This window comes from Scyliorhinus torazame, chromosome 10, assembly GCF_047496885.1.
Source record: "Scyliorhinus torazame isolate Kashiwa2021f chromosome 10, sScyTor2.1, whole genome shotgun sequence".
Classification (NCBI taxonomy): Eukaryota; Metazoa; Chordata; class Chondrichthyes; order Carcharhiniformes; family Scyliorhinidae; genus Scyliorhinus; species Scyliorhinus torazame.
In genome coordinates this window covers 170,903,083-170,930,215 of record NC_092716.1, presented here as the reverse complement: position 1 = coordinate 170,930,215, position 27,133 = coordinate 170,903,083, and the positions used below count along the sequence as shown (strand labels likewise).

General features: G+C 49.5%; 1 protein-coding gene across 3 annotated transcripts in view; it reads left to right on the top strand.

Annotated features, from left to right (window-relative positions):
• LOC140431033 (von Willebrand factor C and EGF domain-containing protein-like) overlaps window positions 1-27,133 on the top strand; it is a 633,994-nt gene that overhangs the window by 223,982 nt on the left and 382,879 nt on the right. For all 3 annotated transcript variants that reach the window (XM_072518932.1, XM_072518933.1, XM_072518934.1), the window contains exon 5: window positions 13,804-13,923. In XM_072518932.1, the coding sequence (XP_072375033.1) occupies window positions 13,804-13,923 (120 nt within the window). The remainder of the gene's footprint in view (window positions 1-13,803; window positions 13,924-27,133) is intronic.

Genomic DNA, 27,133 nt, shown 5'->3' with positions numbered 1-27,133 from the left:
ATCAGCCCAAGCCTGAATGTTGCCATAGTCTTGCTGCATATGGGCACAGACTGCTTCAGTATTTCAGGAGTCATTAATAGTACTGAACATTGTGCAATCAACAATGAACATCCCCACTTCTGACCTTATGGCGGAAGGAAAGTCATTGATGAAGCAGCTGAAGATGGTTGGGCCCAGGAAACTACCCTGAGGAGCTCCTGCAGTGATGTCCTGGGAAGAGATGATTGACCTCCAACAACCACAATCATCTTTGTGCTGGGTATGACTCCAACCAGTGGCCTGTCTTCGCCCTAACTCCCAATGACTCCAGATTTGCTCAGGCTCCTTGATGCCACACTTGGTAAAATGCTGCCTTGATGTCAAGGGCAGTCACTCTCACCTAACATCTTAAGTACTTCTTTTTTGCGTGTTTGGACCAAGGCTGTCAGGAAGTCAGGTTTTTATTTCTCTGTTCAGTAAATTGAAACACAATAACCCCAATCTTCCAGTTTCCAGGTGCTCCGAGACCAGACATACCCCAGGTAATGGTCTGGGGGCCTGGGTTTGAATTGCGACACGCCAGGTGCTGAAAGTTGAGTTCAATACTAATCTGAAATTAAATGAAGCCATTGTCGATTGTTATATAAATTCATCTGGTTCATTAATGTCATTTAGGGAAGGAAATCTGCCATCCCTACCTGGTCTGGCCTACATGTGACTCCAGACCCACAGCAATGTGGGTGACTCTTAACTGCCCTCACTCAGTTCAAGAGCAATTAGGGATGGCAAAAATTTCTGGCCCAGGCAGTGAGACCCCAGTCCCATGAAATAATTTAAAAAATAAATGCTGTGCGGCACTCTGAGAAGTTCCAACACAAAGGTTCCATGGAAGTTGCCTGGGAAGCTTTGATGAACAATTTCCCTGTTCCCTGGGACCCTCTGGAAATCAGAGACTTTGGAGAGTTCTGACTCAATAAACTGCGCAGTCACCTAAGAAATGTCAGACCGAAAAGAACCACGTGTAACGGCTGGGTAACTATTCAACTGACCTACCCCTCACTACCCCAACCCATACTGACCGGACCTCTCCACCCAATCCAGTTAGCACCCTATCTACCCTTGCCACTTACCAACATAGCTACTTACCACCCTACACAGTCTGCCACCAACCACACCCGATCTACATTATCCACTTGCCTCACTCACACTCATTCACTAACACACTTGAAAGCTATTTAAATGTCTGTCTTAAGGGGCAATTTTCTGAAGGATTATGTGACCCGCTCGTCCAATTGGTAACCACCACGTGGGATCACTCGAGCAGAGCATGGGCTTTTGGTCATTTAGTTCCAAGCGGCATGACTGGAAGCATGGAATCTGCATCACTCTATAAATAGTCATCATAGGGGCGGCACGGTAGCACAGTGGTTGGTTAGCATAGCTGCTTCACAGCTCCAGGGTCCCAGGTTCGATTCCCAGCTTGGGTCCCTGTCTGTGCGGAGCCTGTACATTCTCCCTGTGTCTGCATGGGTTTTGTCCAGGTGCTCCGGTTTACCCCCACAGCCCAAAGATGTGCAGGCTAGGTCGATTGGCCATGCTAAATTGCCCTTAGTGTCCAAAAAATGGTTAGGTGAGGTTACTGGGTTACGGGGATAGGGTGGAGGTGTGGGCTTGGGTACGGTGCCTTTCCAAGGACTGGTGCAGACGTGATGGGCCAAGTTATTACATTTGGTGACGAGGTAATTAAAAAGCAGCAAATCCACTTGCAAGGTCATCAGTTCAGAGAACCAGTCAAAGTCAAGGTTGCAAAGTGGAAAAGAGCTTCAGAGATGTCTGTATATGATAGAGTGGATCCCTTCAATGCCTCTGCTGAAAATTGGGTATGGAGTTGAGGAGGAGGATGGAAAGAAGAAGGTGATAGCATTAAGTGCACATGGGACCCAAATCTATAATTTAATCCGTAACCTTGGGCGGGATTCTCTCAGCCCGGGGCCGGGCCGGAGAATCGCCACGACTGGCGCGAATCGCGCCACGCCGCTCCGACGCCGGGACACGATTCCCCGCAGTGCAGAGAATCGGCGCCATTAGCGCCGGTGCGGTCGGCGCAGCGCCGGTCGGGGGCCGCTCTACGGGGCTCCCCCAGCGATTCTCAGTCCGGGATGAGCCGAGCGGCCGTAACAAAAAACCCGAGGCCCTGCTCTTATCTGGCAGCACCTCGGCGTGGAAGGGTCCGGGGATGGCCTGTGGCGGGGGGGTGGGTCCGCCGTCCCCAGGGGGGGCCTCCGTTGTGGCCTGGCATTCGAGGCCCACCGATCAGCGGGCCGGCCCCTAGGGCTGGGGGCCTCCTTTCTTCCGCGCCGGCCGCTGTAGCCCTACGCCATGTTTAGTCGGGGCCGGAGCGGTGAAGGGAACCACTGCGCATGCACGCGTTGGCGCCGGTACTACTGCGCATGCATGCGTTGGCGCCGGTACCACTGCGCATGCCCAGACCCCACGGTGCCCAGTTGATGCCAGGATCAGCAGCTGGAGCGGCGGGGGTCGCTCCAGTGCCGTGCTGGCCCCCTGTAGGAGCCAGATTTGCTGATCCTGAGGCGTTTACGACAGCGTCAACACTTAGCCTCAGGATCAGAGAATCCCGCCCCTTGTGTCCCCTGACATGCCCAATTTATTTTTCTTTATTCGTTCATGGGATGTGGGCGCGTTGGTCGAGCCAGCAATTGTTGCCCGTCACTGAGGCATGTAAGCTTGTTTATAGAGATAATGGATTTGGTAAAAAGGCATGACTACCCGAAGCCTTTTGGGATTTTGCAATGTTTTAAATTCAATTTTATGGGGAGAGCTCCAGGGGAGACCATTGCAAAGCTTAGGAAAATTGAGCAACACTCTGACTTAGGGACAACACTAAATGATATGCTGAGAGATCGCTTTGTTTGATGAGTCAATGATGAGGCCAAACAGAGAATGTTGCTGGCAGAAACTGAAATAATTTTGTAAAAACGTTATTCATTGGGATTTTGAATTTTTTGCAAAGAAATCGCATTAAACAAACAAAAACAAAGTGCAGAAATGTAGCAATAAGTATCAATGTACAGCGCAAAACAATAGCCATTACATAATTGGGAACAAATAAGACCGGATGAATCAGGGACAAAATCCCCAACATATTCCTTCCATAGGTGAATAATCTGTCTGCACCCAAACAGGATACAGGCATCATTCTCGGCCTACATAGGAATCATAGAATTTACAGTGCAGAAGGAGGCCATTCGGCCCATCGAGTCTGCACCGGCTCCTGGAAAGAGCACCCCACCCAAGGTCCACACCTCCACCCTATCCCCATAACCCAGTAACCCCACCCAACAATTTTGGACACGATGGGCAATTTATCATGGCCAAACCACCTAACCCGCACATCTTTGGACTGTGGGAGGAAACCGGAGCACCCGGAGGAAACCCACGCACACACGGGGAGGATGTGCAGACTCCGCACAGACAGTGACCCAAGCCGGAATCGAACCTGGGACCCTGGAGCTGTGAAGCATTTGTGCTATCCACAATGCTACCGTGCTGCCCATTAAAAAAATTTTTTTTTTGAGAAATGCAACGGGGATGTCTCACCCATAGCTTCAAAACAAAATGACAGAAGAAGGAAACAATAACCCGAGAACCCCAATTCTGAGGGGAAATCGGGTAACTCTTACAGCGCAATTTAAACTCTTCTCGCATCCAGACTGGAACAGGCAGAAATCCTAAACCTTCAAGATAGCAAAATGACAAAAACAAAGGCAAAGAGAGGACCGGACACAACCAAACCTTAACTCTCAGCCTGGGGTCTCCCATAGAAATAAAAAGAGAACAAGAACAGAGCCAAGAGCAAGAGTCCGAGCTTCCATAACCCCATCTCCCAGCCCCAGGTCAAATAAATACAAATCACCAAGCCACCAACACCAGGATATCGTGGGCCCAAGAACCAAAAGGAATATAAACTGGTCCTATAAACAGGGGGGGGAAAACCCACTCCAGGATGGTTAGGCTGTCGAAGTGAACTCCAAACTGGGGAGTGCCCTGGGAGGGAAGGCTATCTCGTTACCCCCCCAACCCACCCCACAGAATGGAGGACCAAACCCCCCCACAACCACTCAGAAGAAGAAAGGATTAATCCACTCAAAAACAAATGTAGACCCATTTCTGAATGTCCATGACACCAAGGCTCACCATCCAACACCACCACAGCCAGTCCTCACAGACATCATTAACAATAAAAGAGGGAGACCCACATCCATAACAAGACAACTGACCGACTTCCCCATAAAGCGAAGTCCAACAAACCCCAGCCCTCAACTGGATAATAGATGGCCCGCCTGGGCCTGAAGAAGAAAAGGCACAGCCAAAAGTATACAAAAAACTCTGGACGATGGGAGATCTTCCTCGAATGTAGCAAGGACAAATCTAACCTTACCACCCACACCCTCCACCCCTCTCCCCGCTCCGGCTCTGCTCATCCTCCCCCCCACTCCCCCAAGGATATATTTGAATAAAACTGTGCACTATTTCCCAAAATCAATATTCAGCATAATAAACCTTATTAAATCAGGATAACCAACGGTGCAAGTCATCAAACCCAAAGTATTTACTTCCCTACAAACAGATAAATTGACAACATTAACAGACAACGACATGATTGTCAGGCAGTAAAATCCAGAATAATAACTTAGAAACTAAGCAGTCATCAGGATAAAAACCACTCCACTGGCACATGACGAAAGTAGATGTCCAGGATAAAGCAGGATCTGAAATGGAGAGCACTTTTCAGGATCTTCCAAGGATTCCAATGATCAGAACATGAACCTCAACATGCAGACTCGACCGAGCTCACGCCATCAACTACCTAGGCCCCAGCAAGAGGGGACGGCCTGGCCAACTTGGGCGACCCCAGCCCCTCTTGACCGACTACACAGACCCAGAGGTTGGAAGGCCAACAAACTCAGGCCTCGGAGACAGGGTTAAATGTGCTCAATCGAAGTTAAGCTGCCCGGCCTCCAGACAGAGCGTCCCAAATAATGGCTGCCAGTTCGCAAACTCGGCTGGTAACTTTTCTGCTACCTCACTGGCGACATCAGGCACGACGAGACTCCTCATCAGTTTCCCTTTGTCCTCACCCAAACCCCTTGGGATGAACGACAGGCCCTGCAACAGGAACTCAACCATGTGGAGGTGGGCTTCCACTAGAGATGGCACACTTTCTGCTACAAGAACATCCTCATGCACCAGCACCGCCTCTACAAAGACAGCTCTTAAAATTGTGCTTTAATGTTCTGCACCGCAGAGCCAAGATTATCAGCCGGATCACCTTCATTGCAAGTAGCCATCATTCATGGGTGTGCACCATATCATCCAGGCGGGAAATCGTTCAAAGACAGCTGCGTCATCAAAGAAAAAGCCCCAACTCCCTCCAGGTGCCACGTATCAGCGAGGATTAAAGAATATTGTCTTGACTCAAAAGTGCTGAAACATTGACCAAATTTCAGTACATAGTAAAGGCCATGCAAACTGAAAAGAAACATCAAAGACATGTGCATAGGGATAGAAGCAAATACTGAAGCATGAGCAGAACCTGCTCTCACATCACTTGATTTTCCCCCGCCCCCTCCTTCCCAACCCAAGATTAATTTGCAGAAGATGCTTGAAATTGCGTTAGCGATGGAGAATGCTGAGAAGAATGCCCAGGAACTGCAGTGTGTGTAGAATGGCGCAGCCCACCAGTTAGGGCGGGAAGCTGCACGCAGCAGTGGTGCTGAAGGCAAAGACACCGGAGAAACAAATACACAAGCTGGTAGAGTCAGAGGATTCAGGAGAGTGAATCATCAGCCTAGCATCCATACAGACTGTTACAGGTGTGGGGAAATCACTCCCCAGAGGAAGCGGAATGCTTCACGTGCCACCGGAAGAGCCACTTGAGGCACAGATGCAAGAATAAGCAGAGCGCAGAGCCTACCTCGTAACAGTAGCGTGAAGCAGTTCAGCATCAGATGAAGATTTTTCTGTGAGTGATTGGAAAATTCTTTAGATAAATTACTTGAAAACGGACAAGGTAACCTTGATGGTGTTATCGGTCAATGGCAGACTAGAGCATGGAATCAGACACAGAAATGTCTGCCACTTTAGTGGGGGAGCGGGCCCCCACACATATCTCTGAGAAGGTATTCAGCCTCTGAGTTTGCAGACCACATTAGTTAGATTGGCTACCTACACTGGGGAGGCTATTAAGATAGTTGGAATGACCAAAACATCTGTGAGTTATGGGCAACAATCTGCCCAACTTCCATTAGTCGTGTTTCCTGGCCAAGGAACAAGTCTAATGGGCTGGGACTGGCTCCAAGAAATTAAACTCAACTGGTTGGACATTTTTAGAATTAGGAAGGAGGCCTACATGAAGTAGTCTGGAATTATCAGATGATTTTCATGCTGAACTTGGAAAGTTTTAAGGCTTAAAGTAAAAAATATACGTAGTCCCAGAAGCCAACAAAATAATTTTCAGGGCTACAACTGTGCCCTATGTTTTATTGGAGAAAGTTGAACACAAGCTAAAAGGCTGAAAGAACTGGGTATCATTCAGCTCCTCCAGTTTGCAGAATAGGTAACCCCCTCAGTGCCTGTGGTAAAACCAGATAAAACTGTCCGCATCTGAGGAGACTATAAATTAACAATAAACCAAGGTGCAAAGTTGGACAGACAGAGAATTTATATGTAAAGACTGGCTGGAGGACATTCATGTACAAAACTAGACATGAACCGTACATTTCAAAAGTTGGAGCTGGATGATGCTTTCAGAGACTATGTGACAATTAACACCTATAAAGGATTATATCAGTATACATGATTGCCTTTTGCAGTTTCATCAGCTTACGCCATCTTTCAAATAACCAGGGAAAGTTTATTACCGGGCTTGTAACGTGTCATTGAATATTTGGATGATGTGTTGGTTACTGGTGCAACTGAAGAAGAACACTTCGCTAGTCTAGAAGTACTGAGAAGATTTCAGCAGCGGGAGTTCACCTAAAAAGGAAAAAATGCACTTTCCATGCCAGTGAAGTAGCTTACCCCAGCTCCCATGTCGATGGCCAGGAATTGCATACTATGGTTGACAAAGTAAAGGCTATAAAGGAGCCACCGGCCCCGAGAAATGCCTCTGCAATTAAATAATTCTTGGAAATGGTTAATTATTGTGGGCGTTTCCTTCCAAATTTGTCAACACTACTATCTATTTTACACATGATACTGAAGAAACACCAGAGATGGTTCTGGAAAGCACCACAGAGAGAAGCATTTTATGAGGTCAAGCAACTATTACATTCATCTTGCCTACTGGTGCATTTTGACCCATCCAAGAAGTTAGTGCTAATATCTGACGCTTCTCCATACAGTGTTGGGGCAGTTTTATTTCACAGAGTGGATGATGGGTCTGAGAGGCCTATTGCATATGTGTCAAGAACCCTTTCAGAAGCTGAGAAAGGTTATTCACAGATAGAGAAAGGACTGTCTGCTGTGTACGGTGTGAGGAAATTCCACCAGTATTGTCTGTGGGAGGCATTTTGCCATTGTAATGGACCACAAACCACTGTTGGGTCTTTTCGAGGAGGAGAAGGCTATTCTTCTGAATCCATCGGCCAGGATTCAGCACTGGGCATTGATCTTATCAGCCTATGAATACATATTTGAGCACTGACCAGGACACAAATAGCCAACGCGGATGCCCTTAGTTGTCTTCCACTTCCAGAGAGTACACGACCCTCCCCCAGTAGGGGGATTGGCCATGATAAATTGCCCTTAGTGTCCAAAATTGCCCTCAGTGTTGGGTGGGGTTACTGGGTTATGGGGATGGGGTGGAGGTGTTGGCCTTGGGTGGGGTGATCTTTCCAGGAGCCAGTGCAGACTCGATGGGCTGAATGGCCTCCTTCTGCACTGTAAATTCTATGATAATCTATGATAAGTACTGCAAGAAATCATGATGATAATGAATTTCATGGACGCCTTGCCAGTGTCTGCACAGCAAATAAAATTTTGGACCAGCAGAGACCCGCTGTTATCATAGATAAGCCTCAAAATATTAGTAGGTTGTCAGAATGCGATGATGTTCGCAGATATGAAGCCATACCACATTAGGAATGTTGAGCTAAGCTGCGAGGACGGCATCACCCTGTGGGGAGTGTGAGTAATCGTCCATATGCCAGGTACGGAATTGCTCCTTACAATTCCTATCTGGGCATGTCAAAAATGAAGATGCTTGCCAGAAGCTTTGTTTGGTGGCCAGGCATCGATACTGATATTTGGAGGTTAATGAAGCATTGCAACCAGTGCCAATTATAGCAGAAGTTGCCTGCTGCAACCCCTTCTCACCCTTGCGAATGGCCTGGCCAGCTATGGGTGTGAGTCCACATAGATTATGCAGGACCATTTTTGGGAAATATGCTTCTACGATTGGGCGATGCCCATTCAAAATTGCTGGAAGCATTTGAGATGAGATAACCGCATGTTCCATAGTCGAAAAGCTTCACTAGTGCTTCACGCTTACCTGAAGTACATGTATCAGATAATGGAATGGCTTTTACAAATGCTGAATTTTGAAGATTCATGTCTTCCAATGGGGTAAAGCACATCAGAACTGGGCCGTATCATCCCTCATCCAGTGGCTGAGCGGGCAGTCCAAACTTTCAGGGCCAGCTTAAAGAAACAATCAGCTACATCTTTGGAAACAAAAACAGCTCGGTTCCTCTTGGTATACAGGACCACCCCACATTCAACCACAGGTATATCTCCAATGGAACTATTGATGGGGTCGATGTTTAGGGACCAGGCCTTGTATTCCCAAATCCAGCAGGGAGGTTAAAGACTCGACAGCACAACTAGAAGAGGAACCATGATTCAACTAAAGATGCAAGATCGTTCAAAATAGGTGGGTTCCAGGAATCGTTGTGGCGTTATCCTACAAAGTAAGTGTACAAGACAAGATTTTGAGGAAAAATGGGCTATCTGAATAGATGAGTTGTCCCAAGAGCCAGTGTTACAACCTAATTCGTTGCTGCCAGCTAGAAGTGTTGTTGGTTGACCGAAAAGTGAAATGTCCAATCAACCTGTGACAGGCGAGAGTATTGTTCTGACTGAAACAGAGAAGGTTGAAGCATCAGCACCAGAAGAGAGATCTAGTGTGACAGTTCCTACAGAAAGTACCCCAACAGAAACACCCCAGTCAGTGGAGTTGCCCCTGTGATGAATGTAAGAAATTGGTATATATATATTGTATTTTATATCCATTGCTTTTTAAAGCCTGGGTTATGGTGTATATTTGGTGCAGTAATATTATTAAAGAACCTGGGGTAATTTGTTCAAACTATGTGTGTGTGTGTGTGTGTGTGTGTGCTAAATCTGTAATTAAGGAGTCATAAAAGGTGAGGTCATGATAGTTTCTAATCATTTACTTGGTTGCAGATAAAGGGCTAATGGAATATTGTTCTGATTGCTGATTTACTGGAGATTAGATAATTTATGAGGGGGTGTATTTAGTCCTAGTTGAGGACATCATAATGGCATCCAGGCAATGTAATTATTGGGAGGAGCTAGGGGTCTGCCTGTAGTTTTGCAGTTTGCCACAGGACTTGAGTCTGACAAGGCAGAAGGATTTTAAATTGAACAGCAGTTTTGCCAAATGTTGTTAGGTTGAGCAGAAATGTACCAAATCTGCTCTTGAAAAGAATTCCCTCAAGTCTCGACACAGCTGAGCAAGTAAACCTATTTGATTAACTTTACTTCTAAGTGGCATTTGAACTGTATTGGGTTGCTTAATTGGAATTAGCAGCAGGTACCCTCCGATTGATCTGTCCCCTGTAAGAACACTATTCACGACTCCCTATGCTGCTCTTGCTCATGTATTTGCTTTGTTTGGCCCCTTGTTCCGCACTGTAACCAATCACTGTTTGTCGATGTACCATTTGTCAATGTTCTCTGTTGATTATTCTTTTTGTCTACTATGTATGTACTGTGGTCGCAGAAACATACTTTTCACTGTACTTCAGTACATGTGACAATAAATCAAATCAAAATAGATAATAAATTTCAGTTTTTCCTTGTGTTGAAGAACTGTTTAACTGATAAGTGTAAAACTATATTCTTTTCTGTTAATGTGGTTAATTCAGTATTTAAATTAAAGTTTGTTTTAACATGAAAGACACCTATTGGTCAGTCAACACTTCTGGGATGAGGTATCCTTTCCTCACAGTTCTACAAATTTAAAAAAATTGTTTGGGGTTCTTACCTGGTATCCAAACAAATTTTGGGGTCTGATTCGGTATCCTAACATGTCGCTCTATGGGGAAGCGGAAGCTACCAGACAGACTTGAGTATTTGGTGGATTGATTTAAAATGTTAATTGTAAATAATTTGGGGGAACAGTGTAAGTTAACTCTAAATCTGTGTAGTAAGGAACTTAGAGTGGGAGGGATATAGCAGTTAACCCCTTTAAGGGGCGAACTTCTGAATGGTCATGTGACCTGCTCGCCCAATCGGTAACTAGCATGCGGGACGCCCAAGCAGAGCGCAAACTTTTGCTCAGTTATATCCTCGAAGCATGACTGGAAGCATTGAATCTGCATCACCCTGTAAATAGTTGTTATATTAATAAATGTTAGTTTGTTCATAACTGGTTGAGCCGAGTTACTACAATGTCTGAAAGTTGTTAATGAATGAAATTTTTGCACAATACAGCATGTAGCATCCTAAATAGGGGGCATGGCCTGTCTTCCTTCGATGATCCTTCCCCATGAAGAAGGACTCAGAGAACAGGTATGCTCTGTATTTCTGAAAAGCCCCAGTTCTGAGATCTGGGCCAGAAATGCTGAGTTCTGGCAATAGGAGTGAAGTGACAATCCATGGTGATCCCCACGCCTTGGAAGGTCCAGCCATTTCTAAGTTTATTCTCTCTTCCTGACCTGGGTACTTTGCTTCCAAACAAGGTGGTTTCTTAAAGCAGCAACATTGCCAATCATTAGACTATGCTTGAGTCTCAAATTGCCCCATGGCAGTATTCAAATAAGAACAGGAGAATCTTCATTCGTCTCCAGGTCAACCATTATCCCTCAATGAGCAGCACTGATTATCTGGTCATTCTTCTTCTTAGGCAGTTCCATGGCATAGAGGATGAGCTGTTTCCACTCTGGTTTGATGGGTTCTGAGATGGTGAAGTCCAGTGTGTGGTCTTCAGACTCTGCCACACTGGGAGTTAGGTGGTGCTTGAAGGGCTCGGCAGATGAGGTGTTTGGAGGTTTCTGCACACCCTCTGCTGCCTTGACTTCACTTCTGCACATCCCTGACGATGTGTTTGGTGCCTTCCCGGATGAGCGCTCTCCATTTGGTCAATCACAAGGCAGGGTCTTCCGATACTCAAGTGTTTTGAGGACACCCCAGAATAATTTCAGCTGCCTTGGGATTCACATTGATTGAGTTCCAAATAGGAAAGTTACTTTAAGAATCTGGGGCGAAATTCTCCCCAAACGGAGCGATGTCCGCCGACCTTCCTCAGATCTGGTCCCAATGTTCCAGGAATCTGAATCTCTCCTTTTAGAAGAATGAGGGCGGGTTTTATAGAAACATATACAATTATGAAAGGAATAGTTAAAATAGAAAGAAGCAGGGAGGTTGTTTCCACTGGCGGGTGAAACTAGAACTAGGGGGCATAGCCTCAAAATAAGGGAGAGCAGACTGAGGACTGAGTTGAGGAGGAACTTCTTCACCCAAAGGGTTGTGAATCTGTGCAATTCCCTGCCCAGTGAAGCAGTTGAGGCTACCTCGTTGGATATTTTTAAGGTAAAGATAGATAGATTTTTGAACAGTAAAGCAATTAAGGGTTATGGTGAGCGGGCAGGTAAGTGGAGCTGAGTCCACAAAAAGATCAGCCATGATTTTATTGAATGGCAGAGCAGGCTCAAGGGACCAGATGGCCTACTCCTGCTCTGAGTTCTAACGTTTGTGTGCACCTCCTACAACATTTCTTGAGCCATGTTATCATCTGGTATATCTTATTATTTTTACTCATGTGGCACTGGTAGTAGGTTAGTATCTTTTGAGGTCATACTTATTAATTTAGATACTAACTTCCTATATTCTGCTTGTAGAACCTCATTCTTTTTTTTACCTTTGTTGGTGGTACCAATATGTACCACGACCACAGGCTGTTTACCCTCCCACTTCAGAATGCCCTGCAGTGGCTCTAAGACATCCTTGACCCTGGCACCTGGGAGGCAACACATTGTCCTGGAGTCATTTTGCGGCTGCAGAAGCACCTGTCTGTTCCTTGTAACTATTGATTTCCCTATCACTATAGCCCTACCATTATTCCTCCCCTCTTGTGCAACAGAGCCACCCATGGTGCCATGGACTTGGCTCCTGCTGCTATCCCCTGAGAAGTTGTCCCCCCCGACAGTTTCTAAAATAGTATATCTGTTAGAGAGCTGGATGGCTACAGGGATCTTCTGCACTACCTGCATTCCTCTACTCTGCCTGTTGGTCACTTAACCCCTATCTGCCTGTTCAGTCTTTACCTGTGGTGTGATCACCTCCCGGAACCTGCTGTCCATGACAGCAATGCGGATGCTCCTCAGTGAGTCCACCCACCTTTCCAGCTCTGAAATGTGGTTAGCCAGTAGCTGCAGTTGGACACTCTTCCTGCACATCAGGGACACTCAAAGTGCCTATGACTTCCCACAAACAGTAGCACAATGGTTCGCACTGCTGCCTCACAGTTCCAGGAATCCGGATTCAAATCCGGCTCGGGTCACTGTCTGTGTGGAGTTTGCACATTCTCCCCGAGTCTGTGGGTATCCTCCAGGTGCTCAGGTTTCCTTCCACAGTCCAATGAAGTGTAGGTTAGGTGGATTGTCCATGCTAAATTATCCTTAGGGTCCAAAGATGTGCAGGTTAGATGGGGTTACAGGGATAGGGTGGGAAAGTGAGCCTAGGTAGGGTGCTGAGGGAAGGTGCGACTCGATGGCCTAATGGCTTCCTTTAGGAGTTCTGTGGTTCTATGGCTAAAAGCCACTTTCAGCAGTGCCTGGCTCTGCCACTTTCATGCTGGACCTGTGGATATTCAGAATCTATTCTGCCTATCTCAGGGTAGGCTCCGAGCTGTCTCTGCCTTCGCACTGCAATGTTGTTTCAAATTGTTGATGTAAATCGGACTAAGAAATTGTCCCAACATCGATCCATTGGGCACCTCACTCTGTACTTCCTCTGGCACCACAGTAATGACTGAAAAGTTCACATTTGCTGCTCAGGTTTTTAACACGACCCTGCAGTAGAGGAAAGCATTTGGGATCTAATGGTTGTGGCCTTCCCTTGGTGAATAATGAAAATTCAACATTGCTGATCTTACTGAGTATACTGATTTGCCATTCTGAATGGTTTTCTCCCACAGAATTGTTGCATTTTAAGCTGAGATGGGTTCGTTGAGTGTGGGTTCTCTAAATGGTATTTAATGACCTTTCCTTTCTCGGATTTCTCTAGTTAGTGCTTTGCCCCTGGTAGGCAGGATAGATGAACCTAGTAGGGAACATGAGAGAGAGGCCTGGGCTGGTTTCATTCTTATGCTCTTACTGGTTCACTATTTCTTTGCTTGTCCTCACTTCTATTATTTGTTTTTTAAGTGTGAACCACCCACTTCCTCTCTGCTATTTTCCCATTTCCTGAATGCGGCATCTCCCTCCCCCTGCTTCTTTGTTCATTGCTGAGTACTTTCAGACACACTGACACTCAATAAAGATTTCCATTGTTTTGCAGGAAACCCACCCTCATGCCTGAACATGCACTGTGACCAAAGCTGTGCTCTAATTGGAGGGATGCCTGTTTGCAGTTGCTATGGTGGTTACTCTCTGGGAAAGGATGGGAAGACCTGCTATGGTAAGACTGATTGAAACTGATGTTGAAGGAGGTAGCACAGTTCTGTAACCACTTCCTTTGTGAGCCTGAGAAGCCTCTGGCATTGCTGCTGGCTCATGTGGAGGTATGGGAAGCGACCTCTGAAAACCTTTGGTTGTTAGGACTTTGTTTTGAGAACACACCTTGCATAGCTTCCCCTCTCTGCAGAGTTTGCTCCATTTGTTACCCAGAGAGGCACTTTGATCATTTTTTTTTGCAGACCATAAGAGACAAAATCCTCTGCCCTTCCTGAATGGATGCATAATCTCCAAAAAACAATCTACAGCAATACTGCAACAGCAGAAGCAATCAAAAGAACTTAGCCTGCAAGTTGGATACCTGTCCCTTTAAATAAGGAAAATGGGGACTTTGTCGTGCAGGTAAGTGCATGTTCAGCAGTGAGCAATTAGCGCAGGTGTTCAGTGAACATGCACAGACCAAGTTTGAAAGACATGCATCAACCAGACAGATTGCCTGATTGATGTCACCATTGGACCTCAGATCTTTCCTTGCGCTACCGGTGTATGCAAAGCATCCTGGCCAACATGGAAGTGCTGCATGACATGCACCATTTTATGGCTCAGGACGTCTGTAACATTTGCAGTCGTGCTTCCCAAAATCGCATGCCAAATGTGTTCTCCAAAATCCATCAGGTGTGCTATCTAGGGCACATATATTTGTAGCAGCAGTCACAGGATATTTGTGTTTGATGGAATAATTTCACTTTCTTCACAGTCATGTCACAGTATTGTAAGTAGACATGCAAATGGCAAAGTGTGTGCAGTCAAAAAGCTGTTGCTGATCAGCCTGTACCTGACCAGCCTGTACCTTGGGAGAGCAAGCAGGGGGAATAAAACTATAGCTGCTTTGACTTTTGCTACTGTCATGATTAAGTGGATGTAGCTGGACCTATGATAAAATAAGACTTCACTTGGCTAAATGGAGCAGCGAACAACCCAAATCTGACATGAAATGTGCCCTGTGGATGTTTGGAAGGAGTCTGATACAAAAACACTTGAGGGCAGTGGTGACTTTCGGTGCCATCTGGCAGAGCAGTAGGAATGATTGGCCACCATTTTGCTCATTGAAGAGATTACTTGAGGGGTGAAGTAACCATAGGGTGTATGAAAGCCTCATATAAAACTGTAGATCCTACATTAATGTCACTTAGCCATTTACTAACATAAGAACATAAGAACTAGGAGCAGGAGTAGGTCATCTGGCCCCTCGAGCCTGCTCCGCCATTCAATGAGATCATGGCTGATCTTTTGTGGACTCAGCTCCACTTTCCGGCCCGAACACCATAACCCTTAATCCCTTTATTCTTCAAAAAACTATCTATCTTTATCTTAAAAACATTTAATGAAGGAGCCTCTACTGCTTCACTGGGCAAGGAATTCCATAGATTCACAACCCTTTGGGTGAAGAAGTTCCTCCTAAACTCAGTCCTAAATCTACTTCCCCTTATTTTGAGGCTATGCCCCCTAGTTCTGCTTTCACCTGCCAGTGGAAACAACCTGCCCGCATCTATCCTATCTATTCCCTTCATAATCTTATATGTTTCTATAAGATCCCCCCTCATCCTTCTAAATTCCAACGAGTACAGTCCCAGTCTACTCAACCTCTCCTCGTAATCCAACCCCTTCAGCTCTGGGATTAACCTAGTGAATCTCCTCTGCACACCCTCCAGTGCCAGTACGTCCTTTCTCAAGTAAGGAGACCAAAACTGAACACAATACTCCAGGTGTGGCCTCACTAACACCTTATACAATTGCAGCATAACCTCCCTAGTCTTAAACTCCATCCCTCTAGCAATGAAGGACAAAATTCCATTTGCCTTCTTAATCACCTGTTGCACCTGAAAACCAACTTTCTGCGACTCATGCACTAGCACACCCAGGTCTCTCTGCACAGAAGCATGTTTTAATTTTTTATCATTTAAATAATAATCCCTTTTGCCGTTATTCTTACCAAAATGGCTAACCTCACATTTGTCAACATTGTATTCCATCTGCCAGACCCTAGCCCATTCACTTAGCCTATCCAAATCCCTCTGCAGACTTCCAGTATCCTCTGCACTTTTTGCTTTAACAAGTCTGTATGATGCCTGCCTTATTGTGAATCCAGTCTGCAGGTTCTACACCTGTGTGAAGATGCGGCACAATCTAATTCCCAGGCAATAACCAGTAGGATCCCTTGAGCAATGCAACCTTGCCGTGTCACATGGCTATAAATCTGCAAAGTTTCTGATATCAGACTGCATCTCAAGCATAAAATACAACATCAAGGAGAACTCAGGTACTAGTTACAGTACTCAACACTCCCTTCATAATATTTGGGAAGAAGGAGATACGGAATTTACTTTCCCTTCGACAGATGAAACGTGTCCCATTGTACGATGTTATGAAGGACACTAGTGAATTGAACAAGTGTCTTAATGACATTCTGCAATGCTCCTGGCATTTTGCAACATCCAATTTATGTATCTTGACTTTAGTTGTTGTTCTCGTTTGTGAGTTGTATGTTGTGAGCTTGAGAAAACAGATGTGGCGTAAAGATGACTGGAAACATATTGCATCACATTGTAAAAGGGTTTCACGATTCATGTGTGCAGCAGGTATGTTAATGCTACTGGGGTCCCAGACTTTAACCGCTGCCCAGGGAGCTCAGGGGACACCGTTCTGGCTACAGTTAAGGTTTGGGATTGAGTTTCACAGAAGATTTATACTAAACGCATGACATTCACCTTCATCCAAAAATCCAGGTGCACCCTCCCCTTCCATATAAATCAGGCCTTGTCCCTCGAGTACTTTAAAATTTGAGTGGCTCCGACCTTGATTCCAGTATCGCTGTGGGAATATAAATAATGTAGCACTTATGTCTCCAGCAGACCAATGCGCAAAGTCAGAGGATAAACCTCCTCAATCCCAAACCCAGAATCACAGAATTGTTACAGATGGAGGCCATTCAGCCTGTTTTGGCTGTGCAGGCTCTCCAGAGGAGCAATTTATCATTTGTTACATTTGGTACAAAATTACCGTAATAATTGATCAGCCCAAAAAATGACCTTAATTTTACATTTTGAGGACGTGGCGCTTTTAACATTGTTGACATTTTCTTTGGTTTCTTGTGTAAATCATCTTTGTTGATAATATGACCAAGGTAATTTATGGATGACTTGAAAAAGTTGCACTTTTCCTTCTAAATTATCAGGTTGTGGCTCTGTAACTGCTTCAAGGTAAGCGTTCCTGTTCACTTGAACCAGTGATGAGTTTGTCATCTAAATAACATTGCACTCCATTCAACCCACTTCCGATTTGATCCATGAATCTTTGAAAAAGAGCAGGTGGCGATGTTATTCCAAAAGGCAGTCTCCTGTAATGAGACAGACCTTTGTGCGTTGTAGTGGTGGGTAGTGGCTGAGATTCAGTCATATTCATCTGCAGATATGCCTGCGAAAGATCAATTTAACTGAATTTCTGTACTCCAGAAAGTCCAGCAAGCAAATCAGCGGCAGTGGCTAATTATCTAAGCACAAAACTGGGCTAACAGTAGTTTTAAAATCTCCACAAATTCTCACTAAGCCATCTCGTTTTAATGCAAGAATTTCTTTTTAATTTTTTGGGGGGAAATTTTTTATTAAAACAAATTTGTAACATTTACAGAGAGAAAAAAAGTCCCTCTGCAAAGAACCTTAACATAGTGAAAACGAACAGTGGGAAAGAATAAACATGTCAATAAGGCACTTCCCCTATCAGCTCTGTTTGCCCATGTCACACGTGTTCAACTAAACTAATGTGGCTCTAAACCCCCACCCCCCGGGTGCTGCTGCTGTCGGTTTCCTGCGCTGTTCCCTGAGAGTTTGCAAGCGGCTTTCTCCCCCGGTGGGATACCTGGTCACCCCCCCCTTGCCCACTTAAGTCTCCTCTGCTCTACTTCTCAGCTGCCTCCCCCCCCCCCCCGCCCCCCCGGACCTCCCCTGCCCCCCGAGGCCTGACCTGCCAGGCCTGACCCCCGAGGCCTGACCCCTGCCCTTGGCGCCTGACTGTCTCCCGCCCGAGTGCTCGGGCTCTCCCCCCCCCACACACCAAGGACCCATTAACCTGATTGTATCTCCCCGTGCCGTTTCAAGTCCCTTAACCAGCCTCTAGCCCATCCCCCTATCAGAGGCCCCGATCTCCCGCCGAAAGATACCAAGTGCAGAGCCCCCTTTGCAGGGCCCCTCTTCCCCTCCCCCTCGTTGCAATCTTCCCAAAACACCCTAAGCAGTGCGCCCTCCAGCCCCTGCTCCCTGTCCAGGCTGAAAACAATCTTGGATAAAACATTACAGTACAGGATAATTGAACAAACCACCGCCACACAAAAGCTCTGAGAGCCCAGAGTCCTTTAGTTCAAGTCCAGCTTCTTCTTTTAATAAAGGTCCACTCGTAGCCAGAGCAAGTTAGGTTAACAGACCGCCGCCACTGTAGAGCACTGACAAAACTAAGTGCCCGTTAGTTCAAGTCCAGCTTCTTATCTTTAATGAAAGCCCAAACCTGTTCTGGTGTCTGAAAGTAGTAGTGGAGTTCCTCAAACGTAACCCAAAGCTTCGCAGGATACAGCATTCCAAACCTCACCTCCTTTTTGTAGAGGGCTGCCTTTACCTTGATGAATCCTGCACGCCTCTTGGCCAGCTCCGTTCCCAAGTCCTGGTAGATGCGCACCTCGCAGTTCTCCCATCTGCTGCTCCTCTCCGCCTTGGCCCATCGCAGCACACGCTCCCTGTCAGCCAGCCGGTGAATGCGGACCACCAAGGCCCTCGGTCGGTCACCCGTCCTGGGCTTCCTTGCGGGGGTTCTATGCGCCCCATCCAACTCCAGGGGTCGGGGGAAGGCCTCCGGTCCCATCAGCGCCTCGAGCATATCCATCACGTATGCACCCACATCCGATCCCTCGCAGCCCTCGGGGAGGCCAACGATCCTCAAGTTCTGCCTCTGGGCTCTGTTCCCCAGCTCTTCAAGCTGCTCCTGCATCCTCATCTGGCGGGTGTTCAGCTCCTCCACCTCGTGCTCCAGCTCCGTTACCGTGTCCGCCTGGCTGGAGAGCTTCACCTTGACCTCCCTGAGCGCCTTCTCTTGGACCGCCTGTGTCTCGACCATTCGGTCCATTACCGCCCTCATCGGGTCCAGCGTGTCCCTCTTCAGTTCAGCGAAGCAATTCCTGAAGAACTCCATCTGTTGCTCCCTTGGCCAGGGAGCCTCCGCTCCCTGGTCCCTGCCGTCCGCCATGCTTCGCCGCCCGGTCTGGGGTCCCCGCTGCTCCCGCTTCGATCCTTGCCGCTCCACTCGACCACTTCTGGTCCAGCTATCCATACCCCGGGGGGAAAGCTTCTTCCCTATCGTCCCCTCCACCGATTCAGGTCGCCAGGTCCCGAAAAAGTCAGTTGGAAAATGTCTGTTTGCCCATCGCGGGCGGGAGCAATCCGACCTGCGACCTGCTTCCTCGAGGGCGCCACCGGAAGTCTCTTAATGCAGGAATTATTGAGCCTCTTGTAAGGGTACTGAAATGTTGGGTACTCTGAGACACAGACGAACCAACACGGTTGCGAATGGTATAACGCAGTTTTATTTCATTTAACTATTGACATAGTAAACTCTGGTCCTCAGCACATGGTGACTGTCTGAGTGGCTGGCAATGAGATCTGTGCCCTGAGCCGTCTCCTGCTGGACTGCCCAGGAAGTGTCGTGTTCCTTGTTTTGTACTGTGTCTGCTCTTGTCTGTGATTGGCTGTCATGTTGTATGTGCTAATTGGTCCGTTGATCTGTCCATCATTATGTATGTATGTATGTGCTGTGATGTTCACTTGAATATCATGACACCCCCCCTTTTTTACAAGATCGGGGGCGCGATTCTCCACTCCCGCGCCGGTTGGGAGAATCGCCTGGGCCGCCAAAATTTCCGGGGACGCCGGTCCGACGCCCTCCCGCGATTCTCCCAAGCGACGGGAACGGCCCGGTCGGGTTTTGCGGGCCGCAGGCCGGAGAATCGCCGGAGACACCGAAAATGGCGATTCTCCGTCACCCCCGCTATTCTGAGGCCCGGATGGGCCGAGCGGCCAGGCCAAAACGGCGGGTTCCCCCCTGTGCCGTCCATACCTGGTTGCTGCAGTCGTGAGCGGTGCGTGAACGCTGGGGGGGCGCGAGGGGGGATCCTGCACCGGGCTTTACCTGAAATGTGGGGTGGCCCGCGATCGATGCCCACCGATCGTCGGGCCGTCCTCTCTGAAGGAGGACCTCCTTCCTTCCGCGCCATCTTCTTGCGGGGCGGACTTAGAGAGGACGGCAACCACGCATGCGCGGATGACGCCCGTTATGCGGCGCCGGCCGCGTCATCTATGCGGCGCCGCTTTTATGCGGGCGGCAAGGCCTGGCGCGTGTAGATGACGCGGCCCCGATCCTGGCCCATTGTCAGGGCATGAATCGGTCGGGACCGGGGCCGTTTTGCGCCGTTGTGAACCTCGACGGCGTTCACGACAGCGCGGCCACTTCGGCGCGGGAGTGGATAATCCCGCTATATGTGCCTACATGGTTATAAATAGAGATGTGTACTGAGTGCAGCTAAATGTGTGTGTGTGTAATATTTACAGCATGTACATGGGGCTTAACTATATACAAGGGGCGATGTCGGGTGTGACATAATAACGAGGTTGTACCATAACAAAGAACGGGGAAATGTGGAACGATAAAACAAATTCCTGTAACGATAAGAACATAAACATGTTCACACAGTGGTTGCATGAGTTCAACGTGTAAACAGTCTCATAAGTCCAGTCTAGTAGGTGGGCGACGAATTCGGGTTGACTGCCTCAAGGGTAGGTCTGGAACCACTGGCTGAGGTGCGGGCCTGGCCACGGGCGACGACGGAAGGGGTATGGTAGCAGGCAGCTCCACGAAGTCGAAATCAGGAACAACAGGAGGACACGGTGTCAGTGTAAAGTCTCGTAGCGAGCGTGGAAGTAGGCGAAGAGCCCGGCGATTGCGCCTACGAACGGATCCATCAGGCATGCGAACCAGGAATGAGCGGGGAGCCACGCGTCGGAGAACTTCGGCAGGTGCTGACCAGCCACCTTCTGGTAGGTGGATGCGGACTTCGTCTCCAGGGGCCAGGGCGGGAAGATCAGTTGCCCGTGCGTCATATGACCTCTTCTAGCGACCGCGCTGCAGTTGCATCTTGTGCAGTACCGGAGCATGGTCTATTGTGGGTGCCAGAATGGAAGGCACAGTGGTCCTGAGGGCGCGACCCATCAGCAGCTGGGCTGGTGAGAGACCAGTGGCTAGTGGGGCCGAGCGATAGGCCAGCAGGACGAGGCAGAAATCCGATCCGGCAGCAGCAGCCTTGCGGAGGAGCCGCTTGACGATATGGACGCCCTTCTCCGCCTTTCCATTGGACTGGGGGTGCAGAGGGCTAGACGTCATGTGTGTAAAGCCATACAAGGCAGAAAACGAAGACCATTCCTGGCTGGCGAAACAGGGCCCATTGTCCGACATGACAGTCATCGGAATGCCGTGGCGAGCGAAGGTGTCTTTGCAGGCCCTTATGACAGCGGACGACGTCAAATCGTGCCGGCGTATGACTTCTGGGTAGTCGGAGAAGTAGTCAACGATGATGACATAGTCCCTGCCGAGCGCGTGAATTAGGTCCACACCCACCTTCGCCCAGGGGTACATCACCAGCTCATGGGGCAGAAGCGTTTCAGGAGGTTGCGCTGGCTGAAACGTTTGGCCGGTGGGACAGTTGAGCACCATATTGGCAATATCGTCACTGATGCCCGGCCAGTATACCGCCTCTCGGGCCCTCTGTCTGAGTTTGAGTTTGAGCTCCTCCCATTCCAGCTGGAACTCTGTGGACTTTTTGACGAGGTGGCGCAGAGCTGTTGTGTGGGAGGCAAGGTTGGGAATGAACTTCCCCAGGAAGTTGATCATGCCAAAGAAGCGTAGCACTGCTTTCTTGTCTGCCGGCTGCGGCATGGCTGTGATGGCGCTCACCTTGTCTGCATCCGGACGGACCCCTGACCGGGAAATATGGTCCCCCAGGAACTTCAGCTCGGTTTGGCCAAAGGAACACTTGGCTCGGTTGAGGCGCAGGCCGTTTTCCCGTATGCGGGCAAAAACGCGTTGGAGATGATATATGTGCTCCTGTGGTGTGGTGGACCAGATGATGACGTCGTCCACGTATACGCGCACCCCTCCGATGCCTTCCATCATCTGCTCCATGATCCTATGAAAGACCTCCGATGCCGAGATGATGCCAAATGGCATCCGGTTGTAGCAGAACCTGCCGAAAGGGGTATTGAAGGTGCACAGCTTTCGGCTGGACAGATTGAGTTGGATCTGCCAAAACCCCTTAGAGGCGTCCAGTTTCGTAAATATTTTCGCCTGGGCCATTTCAGTCGTGATCTCCTCCCGTTTGGGTATGGGATAATGTTCCCTCATGATATTGTTATTGAGGTCTTTTGGGCCAATACATATCCGGAGCTCGCCGGAGGGCTTCTTGACACACACCATGGAGCTGACCCACGGTGTGGGCTCCGTGACCCTGGATAGGACCCCTTGGTCCTGGAGATCCTACAGCTGCTGCTTGAGGCGGTCTTTGAGTGGTGCAGGGACTCTGCGAGGTGCGTGAATGACCGGATGGCGTCTGGTTGAGGCGAATTCGGTAGGTGTATGGCAGTGTTCCCATGCCCTCGAATGCCTCCTGGTTGTGATGGAGCGATTGGAGCTGTGCGTTGAACTCTGCATCCGGGAAGTCAGACGTGCCGCCTGGAGAGAGAGAGTGGACTCGTTGCATGAGGTGGAGAGCCTTGCATGCCTGTGCGCCTAGCAGGGAGTCCTTCGATGAGCCGACTATCTCAAACGAGAGTGTGGCCGTGTGTGTGTTGTGTGTCACCTGGAGCTGGCAGGATCCCATAGACGGGATAACGTTCCCGTTGTAGTCGACCATCCTGCACCGGGACGGCCGGATTGGTGGTCTGACCTTCATGGCGTAGAAGGCTGACCATGCTATGAGGTTGGCGGAGGCGCCAGTGTCCAGGCGGAAAGTGATTGGCGATCGGTTGACCGTCAGGGTGGCACACCTTTCATCACCCAGATTGATCGTGTTGACTCGGTTCCCATCAATGACCGCAACCCGGAAGGCATTTCGGTCATCTGTGTCACCGGTTTGGATGTCGTCTGGGCCCGTAATGGGGAGGCTGAATGGTCCGCACGTCCCTGCGAGGTTGTCGGAGATGTGGAAGATTGACAGGTTGAGCTGCTCGACAGTAAGTAGCGTAGTGGCCCACCTTGCCACAGCGTAGGCATTGTCGGGTTCTTGCGGGACATTGCCCTTTTAAATGTGCAGCTCCACAGTTGCCGCACGTCGGGACGTCATGGCGTTCGTTGCGCCACTGCGCATGCGCAGTTCGGTCTTGCGTCGGGCGTGCCTGCGCAGCATGTCCCTCAGTGTTGCCGTAGGCTTTGGCGCGCACGAGCGCGGGAGGTCTCAAAAAGCGCGCGAAACGGCTGCCCTCGTCTGGGCCGAGGGCAGGGAGGAACTCGATCGCCTGGACCCGTTCGGCCTCGTGGGGCACCTGGCTCGCCGATCCGGTCACGTAGGACCCCCCTCCGCGCCGATTCGGTCACCAGAAATTGGGCATAGCGGCTAGTCGCGTTCTCGTGCAGGACACAGGCTTCGATTGCAGAGGCTAAGATTAGGCCTTTTATTTTTAAAAGCTGCTGGCGTAGGGTGCCCGAGGCGACCCCAAAAACGATCTGGTCCCGGATCATGGACTCTGAGGTGGTGTCATAACCGCAGGACTGCGCGAGTATGCGGAGGTGCGTCAGGAAGGACTGAAAGAGCTCATCCTTACCTTGCAGGCGCTGCTGGAAGACATACCTCTCAAAGCTCTCGTTGACCTCGACGTTGAAGTGTTGGTCGAGCTTGAGGAGGACCGTCTTGTATTTAGATTTGTCCTCACCTTCCGCGAACACCAGAGAGTTGTAGAAATGGATGGCGTGCTGACCTGCGGTGGTGAGGAGGTTGGCGATCTTTCTTTTGTCCGAGGCGCTCTCTTTTTCGTTGGCTTCCAGAAAGAGTTCGAAACGCTGTTTGAACAACGTCCAATTTACGCCAAGGTTCCCAGCGACTTGCAACGGCTGCGGTGTGTTGACGGTGTCCATGGCGCAGGATGACAGATTTGTGGGTAGGTATTAATTCACTTCTGGTACCATGAAGTGTTGGGTACTCTGAGACACAGACGAACCAACACGGTTGCGAATGGTACAACACAGTTTTATTTCATTTAACTATTGACATAGTAAACTCTGGGACTCAGCACATGGTGACTGTCTGAGTGGCTGTGCACTGAGCCGTCTCCTGCTGGACTGCCCAGGAAGTGTCGTGTTCCTTGTTTTGTACTGTGCATGCTCTTGTCTGTGATTGGCTGTCGTGTTGTGTATGCTACTTGGTCCGTTGATCTGTCCATCAGTATGTATGTAAGTATGTGCTGTGATGTTCACTTGAACATCATGACAGGTACTAGTCTGGAAGCTCTGTTGACGCCTCTGCAGTTCTTGCCGGCCAGGTACTCCACACGGCCGGTGGTAGTGGAGACCTTGAGGGTGTGGGGACATGGCGATAGCATTTGAGGCTTGAGGGGGCCTCGGTTTGGGCCCTGATCTGTGGGAATCACAGGTTTGCTCCGGGGGAACTGGATGGGGGCTTTCAGGGTTCGCAGCGGGCGGGCATTGAGAGGTTTGGAGATTTGTTCATGGAGAGCAGCTTCCCGAGGTAAGAAGGACTGGCGGAGGAGTACGAGTTGCACTAGTGAATGGGTTCCGGTATCTGCAGGTGCCGTCCTTTCCTGATCTGCTGTACCTGGGGTTGCTGGATAAGGTGCTGTCGAGAGTAAGGGTTGGAGAGGGAAAGGTGTCAGAGTTATATAAGGAATTGGTGGACTGGGAGGGCACCCTGATAGGAGTCGTTAAGCAAAAGTGGGAGGAGGAGCTGGGGGGAGAGCTGGAGGCTGGGTTATGGGAGGAAGCTTCGAGGAGGGTGAATGGGTCCTCCTCGTGCACCCGTCTGAGTCTCATTCAATTTAAGGTAGTCCACAGGGCGCATATGACAGTGGTTAGAATGAGCAGGTTCTTTGGGGGGGTGGAGGATAGGCGTGGGCGATGTGCGGGGGGGGGCCCTGTGTACCATGTCCACATATTTTGCGTCTGCCCGAAGTTGCAAGGATTGGCGGGGGTTCGCTGACGTGATGTCAGAGGTACTGAGGCTGAAGGTGGTTCCGAGTCCAGAATTGGCAGTGTTTGGAGTGTCGGAAGACCTGAGAGTCCAGGGGGTGAGAGAGGCCGATGTTCTAGCCTTTGCCTCTTTGGTAGCCCAGAGACGGATCCTGTTGGGGTGGAGGGACTTGGAACCTCTGAAACCGGGGGTGTGGGTGAGCGACCTCGCAGATTTCTTTAGATTGGAGAAAATTAAATTTGCTCGGTTTGCTGACTTTTGAGTGACCTTGAGCTTCATCCACTAATTTGTAGACACTGCTGGATTGTTTACTTCTATTATTCTTCTTGTACTTTCTTGGTATGGAAGTTCTCTGAGCACAACATGCTTTGGCAATGTGGCCCTTCTTGCCACAGTTCTTGCATTTGTTCGATTTACCCTAGCATTCCCCCTCTGAGTGTCCAACCTGTGTACAACGGTGACCTGGTTGCACCTTTGCAACCTTGTTCCTTAAGGTATCCATTTTGTGACTTCTGGTTGCGGCCATGCCTGGGTAGGTCGCACGTTCGGCAGCTCCCGCCGTGAAAGGACTTTTAGGCCCATTTAAGGAGCCCCAACGGCACTTGGGCAACGATTCCCGGTGTGGGAAGGCAGCAGTGAGGTTCCCCCAGCACTGTATGGAGTGGGCCATGAGCGGAGCTGTCAAAAAAGCGGCACTGGAAAAAAGAGGAGAGTGGGTGCGGAAAAGCAAGATGGCGGCGGGTGGAGACCAGGCAGCGTGGGCTCAGTGGTCTCGGGAGCAGCAGGAGTTTCTGAAAAGCTGCTTTGCGGAGCTGAAGGCGGAGATGTTGGCCCCTATGAAGGCGTTGATCGAGAGGCTGGTGGAGACCCAGGGGGCGCAGGGGACGGCGATTAAGGAGGTGCAGCAGAAAGCCTCTGATAACGAGGATGAGATCCTGGGCCTGGCGGTGAAAGTGGAGGCGCAGGAGGCGCTGCACAAAAAATGGCAGGAGAAGTTCGAGGACCTGGAAAACAGGTCGAGGGGGAAGAATCTGCAGATTCTGGGTCTCCCTGAAGGAGTGGAGGGGTCGGATACTGGGGCGTACGTAGCCACGATGCTGGGCACGCTAATGGGCGCGGGAGCCTTCCCAAGGCCCCTGGAGCTGGATGGGGCAAGGAGGCCGAGGGGGAATGAGCCGCCGAGAGCCGTGGTGGTGCGGTTTCACCATTTCACCGACAGGGAGTGTGTCCTGAGGTGGGCGAAGAAGGAGCGGAGCAGCAGGTGGGAGAACGCTGAAATCCGCATCTACCAGGACTGGAGTGCAGTGCTGGCCAAGAAGAGGGGAATATTCAACTGGGCCAAGGCAGTTCTCCATTGAAAGGGGGTGAAGTTTTGGCTGTTGCAGCCAGCGCGGCTGTGGGTCACGCATCAGGACCGACATCATTATTTTGATACGTCAGGCGAGGCGTGGACCTTCATCCAAAATGAAAAGCTGGACTCGAATTAGTGGTTTGCGGCAGGTTATGGGGATGCTGGGGGAGTGGGATTGGGCGATTTGATTTGATGTGTGTGCTCTCTGTATATGTGTATTGATTTTGGGAGGGGCTGTTCCCTGCGTTTGAAGGGGGGAGTGAGGGCCAGAGGCCCTGGGCCTTCGGGGAGAGGCTGCAGGAGGAAAGAACTGCGCCACAGAGGGCGGGGCCAGCCCAGGCAGGGAACGCGGACTTTTCCCACGCAAAAGGGAGGAGGCGTGGCCCGACGCAGGGGGCGGTACCGGATGGGAGCTCGCACTGGTTTGTAGGGGGAGTGGGGTGGGCGACTTCGAGGGGGAATTCAATCGGGGGATCGTTGGCAGAGGCGGGAGCGGCCGGGGTCAGCAGCAGTCAGCTGACTTACGGGAGTGCAATGGGGGGAGCAGGGGGGCTAAGCAATTGCCTGGCCGGGGGA